Source organism: Populus alba, chromosome 14 (assembly GCF_005239225.2).
Source record: "Populus alba chromosome 14, ASM523922v2, whole genome shotgun sequence".
NCBI classification, from domain to species: Eukaryota; Viridiplantae; Streptophyta; class Magnoliopsida; order Malpighiales; family Salicaceae; genus Populus; species Populus alba.
The window spans coordinates 9,933,013-9,951,813 of record NC_133297.1 but is presented as its reverse complement, the minus strand read 5'-3'; the positions used below and the strand labels follow the sequence as shown (position 1 = coordinate 9,951,813).

Below are 18,801 nucleotides of genomic sequence, written 5' to 3'. Positions count from 1 at the left end.
CTGCCACACACAGCAGAACTTACGTGTGTTTGCATCATTTACACATAATTGTATTTTTTAGATTGAATAATATTTTGATTTGTGTAAAAATACTAAAGAATCCATTATCAAACTAGATAACCACAAATAAATGAAAAAAAAAACAAAAAATACCGTATCATCCAAGGCAAAACAATTCTGATTTAAGGATAATGTGTTAATTTTACCATGCAACTGAAACGGAAAAGATAAAAGTGCTCCTGCCATGAAATGTTTTAATTTTTGCCTCCTAGGGCGTAGTAGATAGTAGTGAGTAAAAAAATTAAAAAATTGATTAAATTAAAAAAATTAAATTGTGAAAAAAACCGATTATAATTTTAAAAAAAATTAACTGATTCGATTCAATTTTATAAGTATTAAACTAAAAAAATCAAATAAAAAAAACCGAGTCAAGCTGAAAAAACCAAGTCAAGCTGGTTTGAACCGGTTTTTGTTTCAAAATAACCGAGTCAAAACTAGTCGGTTTGAATAAATTCCGATTCAATCTCAGTTTTTTTTTTATATATATAAAAAATCAGTTTGGTTACTTTGTTTTAATAAAAACCAACTAAACTGAAAATAATTACTCCTGCCAGCAAACAAGCCGTGCAAATAAGGAAAAAAAATAAAATTATAACCTCACTGCCAACTGCCAAGGCCAGTTATGTTATGTATAGAGGGGCAAAATCACCATTTTAGTATTTTCATGCATAATAACATTGGGTTTAGGTATATACTAATAGGTGTATAATGAAAGTATAATGATTTTTAGCTTCTTTTAATTTAGTTTTCATATATATAATTTTTCCATGATTTATTTAAGTTTTCTAAAACTGATGAAGTCACTTAAATTGTAGCGTCATTAAACTTTTTTTTTTTCCTAGCAGGCACATATTATAATGTCACGAAAACGTTACCACACATGGAAACTTGCTAAAACAAATTAAGATTTCACAAATCCTGCTAAAAAAATCACTCTCATTGAGCATGCTTCTGAGATTCCGTAAAAGGAAATTGACTTTAGAGATGGATAATGGGTATACAAAGATTATATTTATTAATACTCATGTTTTATTTATTATTTAAACTATTTATTAGATTTTAGGTATTCATTATATTACTATTATTTATCATTTAATAAAAAAATAAAATAATTAATATATAAGATGTAAAAATACATAAGTAGAGGAGTATTTCATTTAAAAAGAAGTACCTACACGAGCACGGATGGATGAAGCGGAAACAAGAATGTTGATTTAAGTAAGACAAACATCAGTGAGAATGCAATGTACCAAAAACCTAAGGATTTCTTAGCAAGATTCGCCCACATAGTGTGAGTTCGAGTCTTTATATAAATGTATGTTATATTAATATTGAGAATATGAGATGCGTATTATGTAGTATTAAAAAAATTTATGTTTTGTAAATATATTTATATATTATAAATATATATTTTTAAACTATGTTCGAGCTTCTTTTAGATTAGTTTAACAATATTTATATCATATTTATTATTTATCAAGTGAAATAACTATAAAAAAATATTCATTTATCAAGTTGATATTCATCATGTTTGGATTAATGTTTTATTTGTTTTAGTGGTTTGAAAACGTGTATAAATTATTATTATTTTGATATTATTATATTATTTTGATGTTTCAATATAATAAATAAATAAATAATATTATTATTATTTTAATATATTTTTAAATAAAAAATATTTTAAAAAAACAATACTTTACCAAATCCAACCTTTTTCTTTTGGCGGCAAATCAACTAGCGCAACAGTTTCCAGTCCCCCACTCTATCTCTCTCTCTCTCACTACCAAATCCAAAACCCTAGCTCCCTAACCAAATTGATTCTACCCCATTTGTTTTCTCTCTTCTTTGCTCTACAAAATCAAGTTTCTAGGGTTAATGTTCAATTTAAGGCTTCCATGGAATCTTCCGCTATCACTATCAGGCCTATAAACAAAGCCGCTGTCCACAGAATCTGCGCTGGTCAAGTGATCTTGGACCTCTCATCCGCAGTCAAGGAGCTTGTTGAAAACAGCTTGGATGCTGGCGCTACTTCCATCGAAATCTCTTTGAAAGACTACGGTCTGGAATCCTTCCAGGTCATTGATAATGGCTGCGGCGTCTCTCCTAATAATTTCAAGGTAATACAAATTATTTTTTGTTGATTGATTGATTAAGCATTGAGTATCTGGTTATGTTGCTTGCGTGCTTGTTGCCGCAGGTTCTGGCACTTAAGCACCACACGTCCAAATTGGGGGACTTTCATGATCTTCAGTCTTTGACCACATTTGGTTTCAGAGGAGAGGCATTGAGTTCGCTTTGCGTGTTAGGAGACCTCACCGTTGAAACAAGGACCAAAAACGAGTCGGTGGCTACACACTTGACTTTTAATCATTCAGGTTTGTTAACAGCCGAGAGAAAGACAGCCCGACAGGTTGGTACGACAGTCACTGTTAAGAAGTTGTTTTCCAGTTTGCCGGTGCGAAGCAAAGAATTTAGCCGCAACATTCGCAAGGAATACGGAAAGCTTATTTCTTTATTGAATGTGAGTGTTTTCTGATGTTAATTCTCTCTTCATTTCATAACATTTGTGTCTATTAGATTTAGTGTTTTGGATACGAGGGATTTGATTGAACTTCAAAGAAATGCTATGTGGTGTGCCTATGAAACAGAATATAGTAATTCTGCTATATGATGATGTCTTCTGATTGTCCATTAAATTAAAGACCTTTTCCTTATTTTCAGGCCTATGCTCTTATTTCAAAAGGCGTTCGCATAGTCTGCTCTAACACAACTGGTAAAAATGCAAAGTCTGTAGTACTAAAAACCCAAGGAAGTGATTCCCTTAAAGATAACATCATAACAGTGTTTGGTGTGAACACCTTCAGCTGCTTAGAGCCTGTGGATATAGATATATCAGACAGTTGCAAGGTTGAAGGCTTCCTTTCTAAGTCTGGTCAAGGCAGTGGTCGCAATTTGGGTGATAGACAATACTATTTTGTAAATGGTCGACCAGTGGACATGCCTAAAGTCAGCAAGCTTGTGAATGAACTATACAAAGGTGCAAACTCCCGACAATATCCCATTGCAATCATGAATTTCACCATTCCAACTACAGCGTGTGATGTTAATGTAACTCCTGACAAAAGAAAAATATTCTTTTCTGATGAGGTTTCTATACTGCTTGCTCTAAGGGAGGGACTGGAAATGATTTATTCTTCAAGTAATTCCTGTTATTCTGTTAATAAATTTGAGAATCATGCTAAGGCAGCAGATAGCTCTCAGCTGTGCTCTCCTCGTGAGAAATCTAATATGTTATCAAAACAATCATCTGCAAATGGCAATGACAGTGAAGAAACTCAAACAGATGCAGAGGACAGCAGTCCACTCATGACAGTTGAAGTCAAATCTAAGCCCTTTCAAGTTGGAGAAAGATCTATCCATGACATCGAAGAAAAGTTTATGATGAAGGACTTTGCTCTTAGATTACATGGCATTAAGAAAACTGATAATCTTACAAACAGTAACAGCTGCAAAGCAACGACACATCTCAATACTGTGCCGGATCAAAATGCACAATGCCTGTCAAGAGTGGTTGAGCGAGTAAAGGGGGATTCAAATGGTCCTTCTGGCTCCTTTCAATCAAAACTCAGCAATTTTTTAACTGTCAATAAGAGAAAGCGTGAAGACATTACTACACAATTGTCTGAAGTTCCTGTTCTAAGAAATCAGACCTCTGAATGTCAATTGAAGAAAAGTGATATTGACATGCATGATGCGGTTACAAGCCTTCCTTTTAATCATCACCACATTGATGACTCTACTGAGTTTGTTGATGCTGAGCCCCCCAAACATCACAGCACAGACGTGATCATCAATAAAACAAGGAATAATTCAGGATTGCAGCCTAAACTTGGGGAGGTACGTGGTTCTTAGCTCTTTTTCAAAATAATTCCTCCCTTTCTTGTTTGATTGTGAAAACCTTTTTAACCTTTTCACATGAATGTATGTGTGACCTAATGCACGATTGCAGCCTAAACTCTTAATGTGTGAGTTTTACTACTTTATCCGCAGGATCCATTAGGTGAGAAAAATTCATCTTCTCCTGATGATGTCCCATCAATTACTTCCCCTTGCAAAGGGCTTGGAAATTTGTTAGAGGATCTTCCTGTTGCCTCTCCTCCAACTCAATCTTCCATCGAAATATTAGATGTTCCAGTGCCTTTTTCTGCCCAACAGATATGCTCCACCTTGCACTTTAGCTTTCAAGACCTGCATTCAAGAAGGATGCAGAGGTTGTCAAGGTTGCAATCTGGCAATTTCACGTTTGGAGGCACAAAGAGAAGGTCTACAAATTAATGACTTTCTTCAAGTCGAGAAATATAAATTCTTCTGTTCGTAACCAACTTGGTTTTTCTTGCTCAGTCATAGGAGCTATGCTGCTGCTACACTGGAGCTCTCCCAACCAGACAATGAGGAGCGGAAATTAAGGGCTTTAGCTGCTGCTACAACTGAGTTAGAAAGACTATTCAGAAAAGAAGACTTTGGTAGAATGAAGGTTGTTGTTTACTCTATTTATTTGATCATATGCTTGAACAGTGCACATAGTTAAGTAGAAGCATAAGTTTACTTGTGTACATAGTCTTTCCTTTTCTATTTTTTTGCTGTCCTATTCATCATTTCATGAATCAATTCAGTGTCTTGTGAAGATCTTTAAACAAGAGTTTTTCAGCATTGTGGTTGGCCCTTTTTAAATTGGGCTGGTCTGTTTGTGAAACTTTAGGGTAGCCAAATTTTTAGCAAGAATGCTTTCTATGATGACAACAAACTGGTGGATGACCCATGGTTACTGTTTTTTTTCCCTGTAGGTGATTGGTCAATTTAATCTTGGTTTTATCATTGGGAAATTAGATCAGGATTTGTTTATCGTGGATCAGGTGATTTTCTATCCTAGATTGTGTATGGCATCTATTTTTCATCATTTGTGTGTTCTGACTATTTCATTTGAACACTGAAGTTGATTAAATGCTTGTGTTTAATTGCCTCGAGACTGCACTTACACGGAGAATGTGTAGAATTCTCATACTGTTTTCCATTTTTCTTTAGCATGCTGCTGATGAGAAGTATAATTTTGAGAGACTCTGTCAATCAACGATTTTAAACCAGCAGCCCTTGCTTCGGTAAGGAGTTTATGACCTCTTGAATTGCTCTTGCTAACTCTCTTGTAAGTTGGGAATGTAAGATGCTTGATATAGTTTCTAAATTGCAATGTAGTGAATGTGGATCTCGGATTAATTCAGTGTTAAAATACCTACTCGATCTAAAATCCTTTTAATCAAAATAAGTTTCAGAGATCATGACATTATGGGTATATTCTCTATCTAATGAACAGGGAGTCCACTAATAAGTTGTCCCCTGCCATCACCCCTAAGTAAAAGAGATCAACACCATATTCTGGACTGTGGAAAAGTTCTCCCCCCCCCCCCCCAGTGTTGTTTATCCACTCTCTCTAATGTAGCATATTTTGTGTAAGATTTATTTCGAAATATTCCCTCCTGGTGCTTTATTGCTGCTTTGAAGCTCTTCTATATTCAGTAGTATAAAGTATCTCAAACTGTTTAGATTCCCATTCCTGAATTCCAAGGGTTTGTCATTATTACGACACAGAACCAAAATTCCTGATTTTAAGATAAAACATAAACCAATTGAACCATTCAGTGAGCCTCCTGTTAAGCAAAGAAGAGCCAACATCACCTTTTTCTTTGCCTACATTACATGAGTTCTTCGTAATCCAGCCATTGAAAATCAAAATGGACTTGTTATTATCAAGGGAAAGAGAAATTGTACATCCCTTTGCTCACTTGTCAAGAGGGGGATTGGACCTGTGGAATAGGATATTTACATTATTTGGGACTTATCCACTTTATCACTTAGTGCTTGTTTTATATTGCGTTTGCAACTATGTTTGAGTGCGTTATAAAAGTGTGTTTGCCCTGAAAATACATTGAATTGATGTTTTTTTAGTGCTTTACAATAATTTTGATGTACTAATGTAAAAAAAAAAAAAAAAACCTGAAAAAAATTTATTTTGATGCATTTTCAAGTGAAATGCACTTTTGAAAAACACCTAAAGCAGAAGCTATTACACTACGAAATGGGAACTTAGTGTCCTTGAAGTTAGTTGCTGCATTTCTATATGCTGTTAGTATTTCTTTCAACTCAATTTTGCATGTAGCTTGTCAGTCAAGGAATAGAGTGACAGATACTAGGATTACTATTGTGTTCTCCATTTACTAAAGCATTATGGGCTCTCAGGCACATAATTTTCACCTGGATATTTGGATGTGAAAGCAATAGCGAGGGATAATACGTTGCAATGTATTAGGTTACATTGTTGGTAGTTCCTTTGCATCACTTCTGTTTTTGATGCACTTTTCACTTAATGCTTTGAATAAGCCAATACTTTATTAATCATCAAATTCTGCTCTCTTTCTTTGAAAATCATGCACAGGCCACTGAGGCTGGAGTTATCTCCAGAAGAGGAAGTAGTTGCTTCAATGAACCTAGACATAATCAGGTGAAATATGGTTCAATCATCACTAGCCTTTTCTGTTTGTAATTTCTACTTTCTGCTAAAATTTCTATGCTTTTTAATGATGCGTGTTCTGGTGTTTCTGATGGTCAGAAAAAATGGATTTGCTTTGGAAGAGGATCCACATGCACTACCTGGGCATCATTTTAAATTGAAAGCTGTTCCTTTTAGTAAGAACATAACTTTTGGAGTTGAAGGTAATAAATACCTTTTATTTTTCTTTCTCTAAGCAAATGGGATGTTATGAAATCAAAAGTTTACTAGTTAGCTTGTGGTTTTGTTGCATTTCCATGGAGGCTGACATGGATTCAGAACATTAGCACATCATGAAAGTTTTTAGTTTACTTAATTTGTATCTTTAGAAAAAAGACAAAAGCCAAGAAAAAAGAGATAAAAATGGCACAAACATGATCTATAACATGCACATAATGTGCTGGCATATGCTTGTTTGCAATTACATATATCTATAATTGATGACAGGATCATCTTCTAGTCGCATTAATTGCATTTATTTCCTGAAAAGTTGTGTTCTTTTTCAAAGTAATTTGGAAGCATGATTAGAGACTTGTTTTGGTTGAAAGTTGTCTCATTGTGCCATCTTATCAACTTTTATATTATTACAAGATAGAAGAAGAATATTGTAAGGCATGCTGAGGAGTTGTGTGTCCGACTTTGTGATTTTCATAAGTGCCTCAACTCCATGTTGCTTCGGCTAACAGTTCTATATATTTGTTCCAAAATGTGCTGATTGGCATGGCCATTTGGACTATTATAGGGCATGCCTATTGTGTGCTGGTCGTTCTCTAAAGATAATTTTCTGCCCCATGCAATACTATAGTGATTTCTCTTGGTAAAAATCAACGTATATCAAACTATTGTTGGACCAACATGCCTGGAAAAGTTGATTAGTAGCTCTCTCTTTTGAAACAGATGTGAAGGATCTGATTTCTACTCTATCTGATAGTCAAGGGGAATGCTCCATAATCAGTAGATACAAAATGGACACTGCTGATTCCGTCTGCCCATCAAGAGTTCATGCAATGTTCGCATCACGTGCATGCAGATCATCGATTATGATTGGAGATGCACTAGGGAGGAATGAAATGCAGAAGGTATTAACCATGTGTTAGCACTGCACATATTCTTTCCACCATGAAACTCCATCATCTATGAGAAGCAAGTAGTTTTCAATGTCTGCTCAATTGTGTGTGTGGACACTTTACGTTGTTTTTTTTGTTTTTGTTTCTGGTATTTCTAATGATCATTTTCTGCAGGATGCCACTCATTATTTTGAATTTAGGCATATCAATAAAGCTTACTAAATTATCCTGGCCTTTTTTTCCCCGTATGTTTTCTTTCTCAGATACTTGAGCATTTGGTCGATCTGAAGTCCCCCTGGAATTGCCCCCACGGCAGACCAACCATGCGCCATTTGATTGACATGTCATCCATTTACGAAAGGCCAGATGAAACGGAAGCGAGCTTGTGATGGACCTCCCAATGGCAGTTACTAGCTACTAATGCCCTTCTTAACTTAGTTTACATGGACTCTGCAAGTCCCTCCTGAATCTTATGATGCATTTATCAAGCGGCGGAACTCTGGCTTCCTCTGAGTTGTAAATCAATCTGTTTCGCTGGCTTTTATTACAAAAAAAAAAAAAAAAAAACATGAAGCTGTGCTATAAAAACATCCTTGAAATGGTTGGTCTCGGGCTCCCTCTGCGAGTTGTAAATCCTTTTTCTCGTGGATTTGTCGTGAGCCCCTTGCTTCATCTACCCAGAGAAAACCCGCTTCCTCGTATCTTCTTTTTCTAGCATATTTTCAACCGTCATAAAGCAGATCCAGGTTCAACCCCGAGAAGAAAAAATGATGTTAAGCACAACACGTATTGAAGCATGGCTGTTAGTAGTGCTCTTGATGTGTATTAGTTGTTGCTTATTAGCCGTTTGCCGATGAAAAATTATCGGGCGGCAATTTATGTTCCGCGCATAAACATCCCTGGTGCATGCATGTTGTAATAATGATAACATATATAAAGTAAAAAAAAAAGAGTTAAAGTTAACTTTTAATCAATTTAATATTAAAAACTAAAACTAAATAAAATATTAAATTAAAAAAAATAATACATAATTAATCAATCAAACTTGCAAACCGGGTCAATTGCTAAAACAACAACCTAAATAATAAAATCAATATAATCTTGTTAAAAAAAATACAAAACTTAATTTTTAAAAAATTCAATATTAAATAAAAAAATAAAAAAAATCATTTAAAAAAAATATAAAAAACCCAAGTTCTATTTTTGACAAAATTGACAAAAAATATTAACTTATTAAACCTGACCAAATAACTTCATAAAAATCAAATAAAAAAATTTATAAAGTTCTATTTCTGACAGATCTAGTGTTGAAGGTTAAAATTGATAAAAAATAGATAAATTTATGAGATCGAGATAAATCTACTAAAACAAAAATATTAAGCCTAATTTCCAAACAATATAATATTGAAAGATAACATTGAAAAAAATTCCAAAAAAAAAAAGATTCAGTTTTTGAGTGAAATTAAAAAAAATTATTAAAAAAAAAAATGAATCAAGTCAACATGCCAATTTCGCAACCAAGATCATGAGATCAAGGTAATCATATGGAAAACAAATAAAAAACATTTACAAAGCCTTATTAAAAAAAACACTCGATTAAAAAGGGACCCAGAAAAATACATAGTTAGCCTGAGAAAAATTTAGATCATGATATTGAAATATTCATACAAAAAGAAAATAGAAAAAAAAATACAAAGCCTTATTTGTTACCAATATAATGTTGAAAGATGGAATAATAAAAAATCAAATAGAAAAGGTAGCCTAAAAAAATCTGCGTCAACCCCAGTTAATTAGTTAAACTTGTAACATGAGTTATGAGATTGAGATAAATTCATAAAAATCAAATTGAAATAAGATATAAAACCTAATTTGTATTAGATTTATAAGATTAGTGTATAACCTAACATAATGGAAATAAATAAAAAAATTACAAAGCATAATTTTCAAGATAATCTAATATTTAAGAATGAATTTGAAAAAAAAAATTGAGTTGATAAAGGGTTAAATTAAAAAAAAATAAAAAATACTATATTCTAGCTAATAGTATATTCTGTAAGTGTGACTACGCTAATTTAACTACACTTTAAATATGGGCTAAAAACCGAGCACAGACAGGGGAAGTTAGGCTCAAAGAAGATATCAACACCAAGAAGTTTGGGCTCAAAACCAAGCCCATGAACAAACAAGAAATAAGTTGCCAATCGAAGAGGAGAAAAACCGTGGACTCAAAAGAGTAAATATTGGGCTCAAAACCAAGCCCAACAACCAAAAAAAAAAAGGTTGCCGAACAAGGAGGAGAACCTTGGGCTCAAAACCAAGTCCAAAGAGGGGATGTTGGGTTCAAACTAGAGCCCAACCTCAAAGACAACAGCTGTCGAAACCATGGGCTAAAAACCGAGTTCAATGAAAGGATACTGGGCTCAAAAGTGTCAAGGCAACATCAAGCTACATTTGTCTTCGTACTTTGCCACCTTAAACATGGAAGAATCTCTATATGAACTACCGACCAAACACAACTTAAAAAAAAAAACAGAAGTTCCGAAAACCCATCAAAGGTTTCCGAGTTCGTCAATATTTATATTGTTCAATGCACAGAAAATATCAGCCATGCAACAAGGATAAAAATGGATCTATATTATGAGATATCCAATTCGGTTATTTTTTTTTTTTTTTTAGAGCCAACCTCTTAAGGTTAAATTATATTAGTTTTATAAATTAATAAAATGTGCCGTCACATAATTGACTTCATCTTTAAAAGAGAGCCTACCATAATTGTTAGTATCAGGGGTAATAATAATAACTTGAGTCCATTTTTCACAGAGAGGCGCTTAGAGCAGAGAGATATCGAAGGTGGTCGCTCGTCTTTCTCCATTGAAGAATTCGCTTTGTTTGGTAAGTTTCGATTGCCTCTCTTCCTCCTTTCCTTTTTCTTGTACTCCCTCTATCGCTCGCATAAAGCCTGTAATTTTCCTCGTTAAATTCTTCTCTTTAGAAACTAGGGTTTTCAACAACTACAAAATGTTTTTTTTAGCTTTTAATATTCTCTAACCCTAATATCTCCTCGATCTGTCGTACTTTCCTAATTTCTTTCATGCTTTCTTTTTCATGTGCTCGGCCTTGGCTTTTCTTGCAGGTTGCTTGATTTTATTTTTTTAGTGCCCTAAAACATGGTAACAATCTCAACTGCTGGCTTTGGTTTTTTCTTAAATTTCCCATCTTTCCCCTGCTTTCTCTGACACATTTAATTTTATTTCTTTTCCTTTTTTGTTTTGTTTTGGGTTATCTGCAGCTTCCTCTTTCTCTACTTAAGACTGCTCAAGGCCACCCTATGGTAAGCAAGAGATCTCTTTTTTTCTTGTTGTGTTATTTGACCTTATGAGCCCAGAACTTTGTGCAAATTTGTAGACTTTGTTTTACGGCCTTTTCATTTTTTTTTGATGCAGCTTGTAATTCATGGTGCTTGTATGTTGTAACAGTTGGTGGAACTAAAAAATGGAGAGACTTATAATGGGCATTTGGTCAATTGTGATACTTGGATGAACATCCATCTCCGTGAAGTCATCTGCACCTCCAAGGTGCCAATATGTTTTTTTTTTTATTCTACTTTTGGTATTTTTGTTTTTGCAGAAATAGTGGTACTTTTTTCTTAATTTGTTTTCTTTTTTTGAGATTAACGTATGGGTTTTGGGTTGGAATTTGATGTAGGATGGAGATAGGTTTTGGCGAATGCCTGAATGCTACATTCGAGGGAATACTATCAAGTATCTTCGAGTTCCTGATGAGGTACCTATCATGTTTGGCCGTTTTTGAAGAATAATAGTGAAAGGGTGGTGAAACCACTAATAAAAACACACTGAACTGGTGTAAAAAATGTAGCATTTAACTGCTTTGCAAGATTTCCATCTAGCATTGTTGCTTCACAGGACCCTGATTTCAATATATTTGTGAAATTTGTTATTTGGGAGAGATTTTGATAATAAACTATTGCTTTGAAAAACTGATTAGTTTTAATTGATACGTGGTTCAATATCCTCTTTCTTGTGAATGTTTTGGTGGTTAGTTTGCTCATCCAATGATCTTGATTTGTGTTGTAGGTAATTGATAAAGTTCAAGAAGAAACCAAGAGTCGCTCAGGTATGGTTTATGTTTTCTCAACTATGGTCTATTATTATACTCTGAACATCAATGAATGATGGGGTATTGATCTTGAAATACAATAACTTTGAAGATTGGTCAGTTCAAAACCACTATACGTGTTACTTCTGTATTAAAATACATAACCTTTAGCTGATTGTGCATAGATAATTGTACCGAGTAGTGTTGCGGTTAATCTTGTAGCTGTTTATACTACTTTATGCTCTGCCTTAAGTTCTGTGTTCTTTTGTGTTACAAATTCAGAAAAGCTGAAATTTTCAGTTTTGTTGGTTAATTGATTGGTTTAAATTTCTGCATTTGCATATTGAGAAATGCAGAACCTTGCATATTTAATTGATTGACTTTTTTTTTTTTTTAGATCGGAAGCCACCAGGGGTAGGGCGTGGAAGAGGAAGAGGTAGAGAAGATGGTCCTGGTGGAAGGCCAGCAAAAGGGATTGGGCGTGGCCTTGCTGATGATGGAGGTCCTAAGGGCATGGGTGGTGGCCGTGGTAGAGGTGGTCCAGGTGGAAAGACTGGTGGGAGCAGAGGTAAGACTTCATTAGAGCGATGAAAAAGAACAAAATTATTCAAAGTTTTTTCAAGTTAAAAGCACGCTTTTATGTAGGCCATCATATTATATTATCGCCTGTTATAAGTTGCTGGTATCGAAATTAAAAAAACAGCTTTGTGATTAGACAACCTACCTCTTTTTTTTCTTCACTATGTTTGGAACTGTGGATATTTTGGTCAGCATATGCATCACATTGTTGAAATCTTAATTTGAACAAATGCAAACATGTCATTCTACTTTTTGGTGACAGGTGCAGGGCGAGGCCGAGGTTAATGTGGAAGATGGTGCCCGATGGTTTGGGTGAGTCTGCTACTTTTAGAGGACAGGTGCTGGGCGAGGCCGGGATTAATGACTTAATGTGGGTGATGTTGCCCGGATGCTTTGGGCGAGTCTGCTACTTTTAGAGGCATTTTGCGCCCAACTTTCCATGTGAAATGTTCTCTCCTAAGCATATTCCTGTTGAATGGTTGATTTCGAGTCCTAATGTAGGTACTACTTAGTATTACAGAGAAACAGAATTGAAGAGCTGTATTGTGAATTGCCTTTTCTGAACATGTCTTGCGTTGTTGGTTTGATCATTCACCAGTTAAGTCTCTGGTTTTTTTCTCAACTCTCTCTACTGTGGATACTTGCCTGCTGATTGGTGGTTGTCACAGTTGTTTGTCTAACAGGTAAGATGGTTTTTTTTTTTTTTGAAAATGTATTAAAATAATATTTTTGCTTTTTAAAATTTATCTTTAATACCAAATATAAATAAACAAATGTAATTTGAAGATTTTTTTTTTTTTTAAATTTAACAAAAAACTAGCTCAACTGCAGCCTTACATACCGCGTGGTAACAATGCAATGCTAAGAATTTGTTTTTCTGCTAGAATTAAAATTATTAACAAAAAGGTATGAATTAGAGTAACAAACTAGTTATGGTTCCTGCTGCATGTAATATTTTTAATTGTGTTCTGACTATGTTTGGATCGAAGTATGATCATAAAGTAAAAAGCATATAAAAATACCTAAAAAAGAATTCATTAGGATGCAAAGAAAAACCAATGGATGCCGTTTTTCAATTAGTTTCATGTATATTTATTTCTATTATTATTTAATTAAATAAAAAATTAATTTTAGTAAAGAAAGCAATTCAACACAATCGAATTAAAGACCCTTGCATTGTCAATATATATATATATATATAGTTGTGGATTTAGGTGAAAAGAAAGACATTACAACAATAATAAAAAAGAAAAAAAGAAACAGAGAACAAGAAATAGCGACACATGAGATCAAGTGGACGGATTGAGTATGGCATTAAAAGGGTAGGCATTTTACTTTCCACACATTCAAATATTCAATGACGATGCATATAATGCACAGCGGACGCCATGATTTTCTTAAAACTACAGAACCGAAAATACAAAGCTCAAAAAAGAGAGAAACAAAAGTCGAAAGGACCTATAGAAACTGTAAGATTTTGAGAAGGTACGGCAAGAAAAAACATAAGAGGCTCTCTAGTAAGGATTACGCCGTTTTTTCTTGCGAGCCTTTGGTGATTTCATAACCAATGCACTTGAAATCCAGGATCGATTTATCCCAGTGGAATCGTCGGACAACCAGCAACATAATCGACCATCCTCACCACCTGTCCATCCAAATATGCCTCGGCTTTGGGCAGGTCCCCCCTTCATGCTTGACATGGGCAATACACTCCTGACAACACCTGTATGCCCCCCTCCAAAAATTGCTTCTGGAGATCCAATCGTCCTCGCTCCTTTATAATTTACAGGAAAATAACCTAAAGCACCGGCATTAGTGCCACCGATTAACCATAAACTATCACCTTCTCCGGGGCAGTGGCAATCAACAAAATAATCAACCTGCCAGTACAACAGGGAAGTTTAAACCAAGAATCTGAATTTGAACTATAATTAAAAATAAATAAATTGAACCAAGCATACTGCATTTATCCTGCTAATTCATAAATTAGAAGATCCGTATATTCTATCTCCTGGTCTATGTATTCCATCCTCCATAGCATTGTCTATGAGAAAAAAAAATTGTTGCTCGAGATGGAAGCCCAAGGACTCTTCAAACAGCAACTTAGCTGTATCATGTGTCACTGGTATCTTGGACAATTTCATATACCATAAGTGAGTCCGGGCAGCCATAATTGATGCTTACAACTCAACTGCACTTGTGCCATACTGAGTTTTCTCGACTATTTTTGTCAGACACCGTAGGAAAGTTAAGCGAGAAAATGATAATTAAGTTCTAAACCATTCTTGTTTGCTCTTGTAAGAGCTTCTTGTTCTAAAACATCAACTAAATACAGTAGTTTATGATACATTATACTTACAGAAAAGAGAAATTGCATGTAAAGACAAGAAATACAGTTGTTCTGTAATCCACTAAATAAAGTGGATTCCATCACATGGAAAAAACTTACATGGTCTAATGTCCAGCTGTCAGAGGCTAATGAGCGGGCTTCCAGAAAGTTTGCTTCATTTCTTGAATCCTTCCAATCCCAAATACTGTAGTTTTGTTTTTTAGAAAACAAAGGGTAATGCACATCGGAGTCAGGCTTAAACTATGGTTACCAAAAAGATTGTTTTTGAATGTAACATGCATAGTTACAAGAACTCCTTTTCATTTTCTTTTTCCTGTGATTTTGCAAACCCCTACAGGGATGGTAACCATAAGTCACTAGCAGACTGCTGACTTCCATTTTTTACTGAAATACATAGTAAAACCATCTTCCACTGTATCATAAAGAGCCAATAAATTCAACAGTACCTTAAACTTTCGATATGTGTCAAACACCAGAGCTTCTGATATGTCTCTCCAAAAAACCCCACTTTCCCGATTGAAGTTCCAACATTAATCACCTACAAGTACAAGATTGTAAAAGTTCATCTGAAATATGTACAGGAAAGACTAGGAGCAGTTATGGGACTAGTTGAACTCTTATTGCACAAGACATGTTAAACAGTTTTCAACCAGTCTGGAAAAAAGTCTAGTATTCTTGGACAAAGGATTAAGCATATACTTACGTTTTGGAAGAAACAGCCAGTACAAAATTATCTATCAGAGATCAGAAATTATTATTTTTGGAAGCAACAGTAAAATATACTCCTCTCAAAGAAATGATCCAAGTAATAAATAAGATCATTAACAAATTGAATGAATGTGTTGCAACAAATATAATAAAAAACAGACAGAGGGATACTAAAGGAACATTGCTCAAAAATCAGTTGCATATCCAAATGCAACCAAAGCTCTTCCATATAAATTTTAAAAAACAAAAACAAAAATTCAAGCATAGATCCTTTATAGCAGAGCTGCAGGTAAAATAATAATTGAAAGACCATGTCCTGACTATCCTCTAAAAAACTGCTTCACGTGCAGAAAAGGAAATGCACCTTTTTTTTTTTTGTCAAATCCAAAGAAAAAAGAAAGGTCAAGTTATCAACCCACCTAACAAAATGGCTTTTTTTTCAAGTATGTTACAGTTACTATAAGTTTGATAGTAATGATATTCCAATGAATATGGTACACTAAGAAGGCACTATCAGACATTTTTTATTAAGTAGTTTAAGATGCTAAATCTCAGATAGACTTGAAAGAATGAAACATATTTCACATGAAGACCATGCTCTATGGTACTTGATGTCCAACTCTAACAAGTAGCAATCATGTAGTTGCATTTTTTCAGCAATTGTTATTTGAATGGCCAAACAACTGCTTTGACAAGTCTGCCCATTTGGACCTCACAAAATACCTAACAATTCGTTTATCTTTCAATGAACCCATACATATAAAATTAGGAATGATGTAAACAGTACCGAGAATTAGAAGCCTGCACTTACTGATTCCAGATCATCGTCATCATTGATATCCCCATCAGTATTAAATATACACATCAACCCATCAACGGAAGCTGAAAGAAGCTTGTTTCTATTGTCAGGGACAAAGTGAACCTATTAAAAGTCAGCAAGTTATGAACTTGACAAAATAGAACAAAAAAAATAAATTCATGGATGAAAATATGAATCCAGTAATAAAATGAACAATTACTCCAATTCCTAAACAGGAATACTGGCAGTCCAAAACATATAAACTTGCAAATCTTTACAGATATTTCAGTGAAAGATGACAGCGGGATTTCAGCTCAGCTCAATTGGACAATATAACACATGCCAGAAAAATGCATAGAAGCCATTTCAAACAACACCATGTTAGCGCCAAAAAGCTGGTGGTATAATCAAGTCCATGCATTACAGGTGCATTTTGCAAACACAACATAACCAAGCAGTGATAAACAGCTTCCTGTATGTTTTTCTTATCCCTAGAAATCCTAGCACATGACTGATTTTTGAAGTCTAATTTTAAACTTTTTGAAGGCATTGTATTTTATATCTTTTGGTTTGTTTAACTAATATAATTGGGCAGACCAGGCAGTTGAAAAGAGCATCACGGCTTGGGATAAAATACCAACATTCCAGGTTACAAATGGTGACATAACAACGGGGATTCAGTTATGACCACCTTAGCACAAAGCAGAAAACAATGCATCGCATAATGGGTGAAATCCACTAAGTTTGGTGTATCCACCTACATGCGTTTACATACTCTTCAACTTCAACCATAGACATTGCAGCCTAAAACATAGGTTAAAATTCTAACACAACTTCATATTGGAAACCAACTTCCTAGTTAAATAGAAAATAGTCATGAACAGCCACAATGTTAAACATTGTGCAATAAAAAATGAAACAAACTTCCTGTCAAGTTGAAGAAAGAACGGGAAAAAAAAACCTGAGTAACATCTTCAATATGAGATTCCTCCAAACATGCAACTTGCTTCCCATTCCTCCAATCCCAGAAAAGCACCTGAATTACCAAGAAATCCATATCCAAATCATCAAACAATTCATAATAAATTCAATTTAATTAGAGTTAAACGTACCAGTAAATTGAGAAATGAAACTGTTAGAACCTGAGACTTGGCGCCAGCAGCAAGAAGATTATCATTAGAACCTCCAAATGAAAAGCTGAAAATCTCTTGAGAAGAGCCGGAATCTATACACGAAACCTGCAAACAATCAATTCATTCACAGAGTACTCCCATATAAAAACATACAGAGGAAAATGAGAAAAAAGAAAAAGGGAAAGTACCTGTTGGAAAGTTCTGGTGTCCCAAGCTCTGATAGTACCGTCAGAAGAGCAAGAATGCAAAAGATGCGGAGACGATGAAACAGAGAATGCAATTTGATTGATAGTATCAGAGTGACCTTTACACTCTCCTTGGAACTGACCTGTCACTGGAGAATAAAGCTTCACTGCTTTTGTCGATAGCGACACCGCCACTGACGACCAGTCATCCTTTGGGACAATTTGGAAAACATAGTCGTTGCCGAAATTGGTTTGAATTGAGTTTTTTAACCCGAATTTCTTTGATTTCGGTTCCTCAATCTCCATCTCTGTCGTTCCTTCCATCTTCGCTGTGCTCTGTGTCGGTCTGCTTATTTTGGAAACCAGAAACAAACCTTAGTGCAAGGATTTAGGGTTTTAGGGTTTTAGGGCATAATCTTCTGAGCTCAGGGCTCGCTAAAACACCCGTACATATACTGCCATGTCATGCTCACAACAGTACTTATACGGTTGCTTTTTGGTACAAATTAACGCAAATAAGGGTCTTTATAGTTATTTTTAAAAATAATTTTTATTTAAAAATATATCAAGGTATTATTTTAATTTTTTAATATATTTAAAAATATATATAAAAATAATTTTAAACAAAAATAATAATTTTTTAAAAATATTATTTACGACACAATTCTATCTATACAAATATACTATTAGATATGTCAGTGATACCCTAATTGTTAAGCTTCAGCCGCCATTGATTGAGACTACCACCACCAATATAAAAGAAAGAAAGAAAGAAAATAGATCTTCTAGCCACAATTTATTTATATTAATCTTGAATTTATTTTTGTGGATTTAGATCCGGTTTATTTTTGTGTTTTAAAAATAATTTTTAAAATTTTAACTTTTTTTTTATTTTTTTACTTTAAAATTAATATTTTTTAGTGTTTTAAAATTATTTTTGATGCGTTGATTTTAAATATAATTTTTTAAAAATTTAAAAAATCAAAACAATAAAAGTACAGAAGGATGCCAATAATAAAAAATGTAATAACTTTTTTATAGTTTAGTTTTTTGAAGGAAAGATTTAGGTGGTTTGATTTGATTCCTCCAATGCAGACAAGCCTCCAAAATGGGGTACCTCCAGCAGAGATTAAAAAAAATGCAATTAAATTGAATCTAAATAAAACAAAGATTTAGGTGGTTTGATCACTTAATTACGAATTT

The 18,801-nt window shown here is 34.2% G+C and overlaps 3 protein-coding genes across 3 annotated transcripts; 2 read left to right on the top strand and 1 right to left on the bottom strand.

Moving 5' to 3' along the window:
- Positions 1-1,790: 1,790 nt before the first annotated feature.
- On the top strand, positions 1,791-8,642 carry LOC118041445 (DNA mismatch repair protein PMS1). Its single transcript, XM_035048787.2, has 11 exons — positions 1,791-2,177; positions 2,258-2,581; positions 2,782-3,957; positions 4,111-4,382; positions 4,462-4,594; positions 4,905-4,973; positions 5,143-5,216; positions 6,548-6,613; positions 6,722-6,825; positions 7,559-7,740; positions 7,992-8,642. Exons 1-11 carry the CDS (start codon positions 1,956-1,958, stop codon positions 8,115-8,117), a joined length of 2,748 nt encoding a protein of 915 aa, XP_034904678.1. The 5' UTR covers positions 1,791-1,955; the 3' UTR covers positions 8,118-8,642.
- Positions 8,643-10,369: 1,727 nt separating this feature from the next.
- LOC118041446 (sm-like protein LSM4) lies at positions 10,370-13,045 on the top strand. Its single transcript, XM_035048788.2, has 8 exons — positions 10,370-10,620; positions 10,862-10,898; positions 11,018-11,059; positions 11,205-11,303; positions 11,434-11,511; positions 11,823-11,862; positions 12,242-12,412; positions 12,686-13,045. The coding sequence occupies exons 2-8, from the start codon at positions 10,896-10,898 to the stop codon at positions 12,706-12,708; spliced, it is 456 nt and encodes a 151-aa protein (XP_034904679.1). The 5' UTR covers positions 10,370-10,620; positions 10,862-10,895; the 3' UTR covers positions 12,709-13,045.
- A 687-nt stretch (positions 13,046-13,732) lies between these two features.
- Positions 13,733-18,080, bottom strand: LOC118041447 (WD repeat-containing protein GTS1). Its single transcript, XM_035048789.2, has 7 exons — positions 17,602-18,080; positions 17,423-17,518; positions 17,242-17,316; positions 16,293-16,403; positions 15,220-15,311; positions 14,873-14,957; positions 13,733-14,303 (listed from the first exon to the last, which is right to left on the bottom strand). The coding sequence occupies exons 1-7, from the start codon at positions 17,920-17,922 to the stop codon at positions 13,938-13,940; spliced, it is 1,146 nt and encodes a 381-aa protein (XP_034904680.1). The 5' UTR covers positions 17,923-18,080; the 3' UTR covers positions 13,733-13,937.
- Between the last annotated feature and the right edge of the window lie 721 nt (positions 18,081-18,801).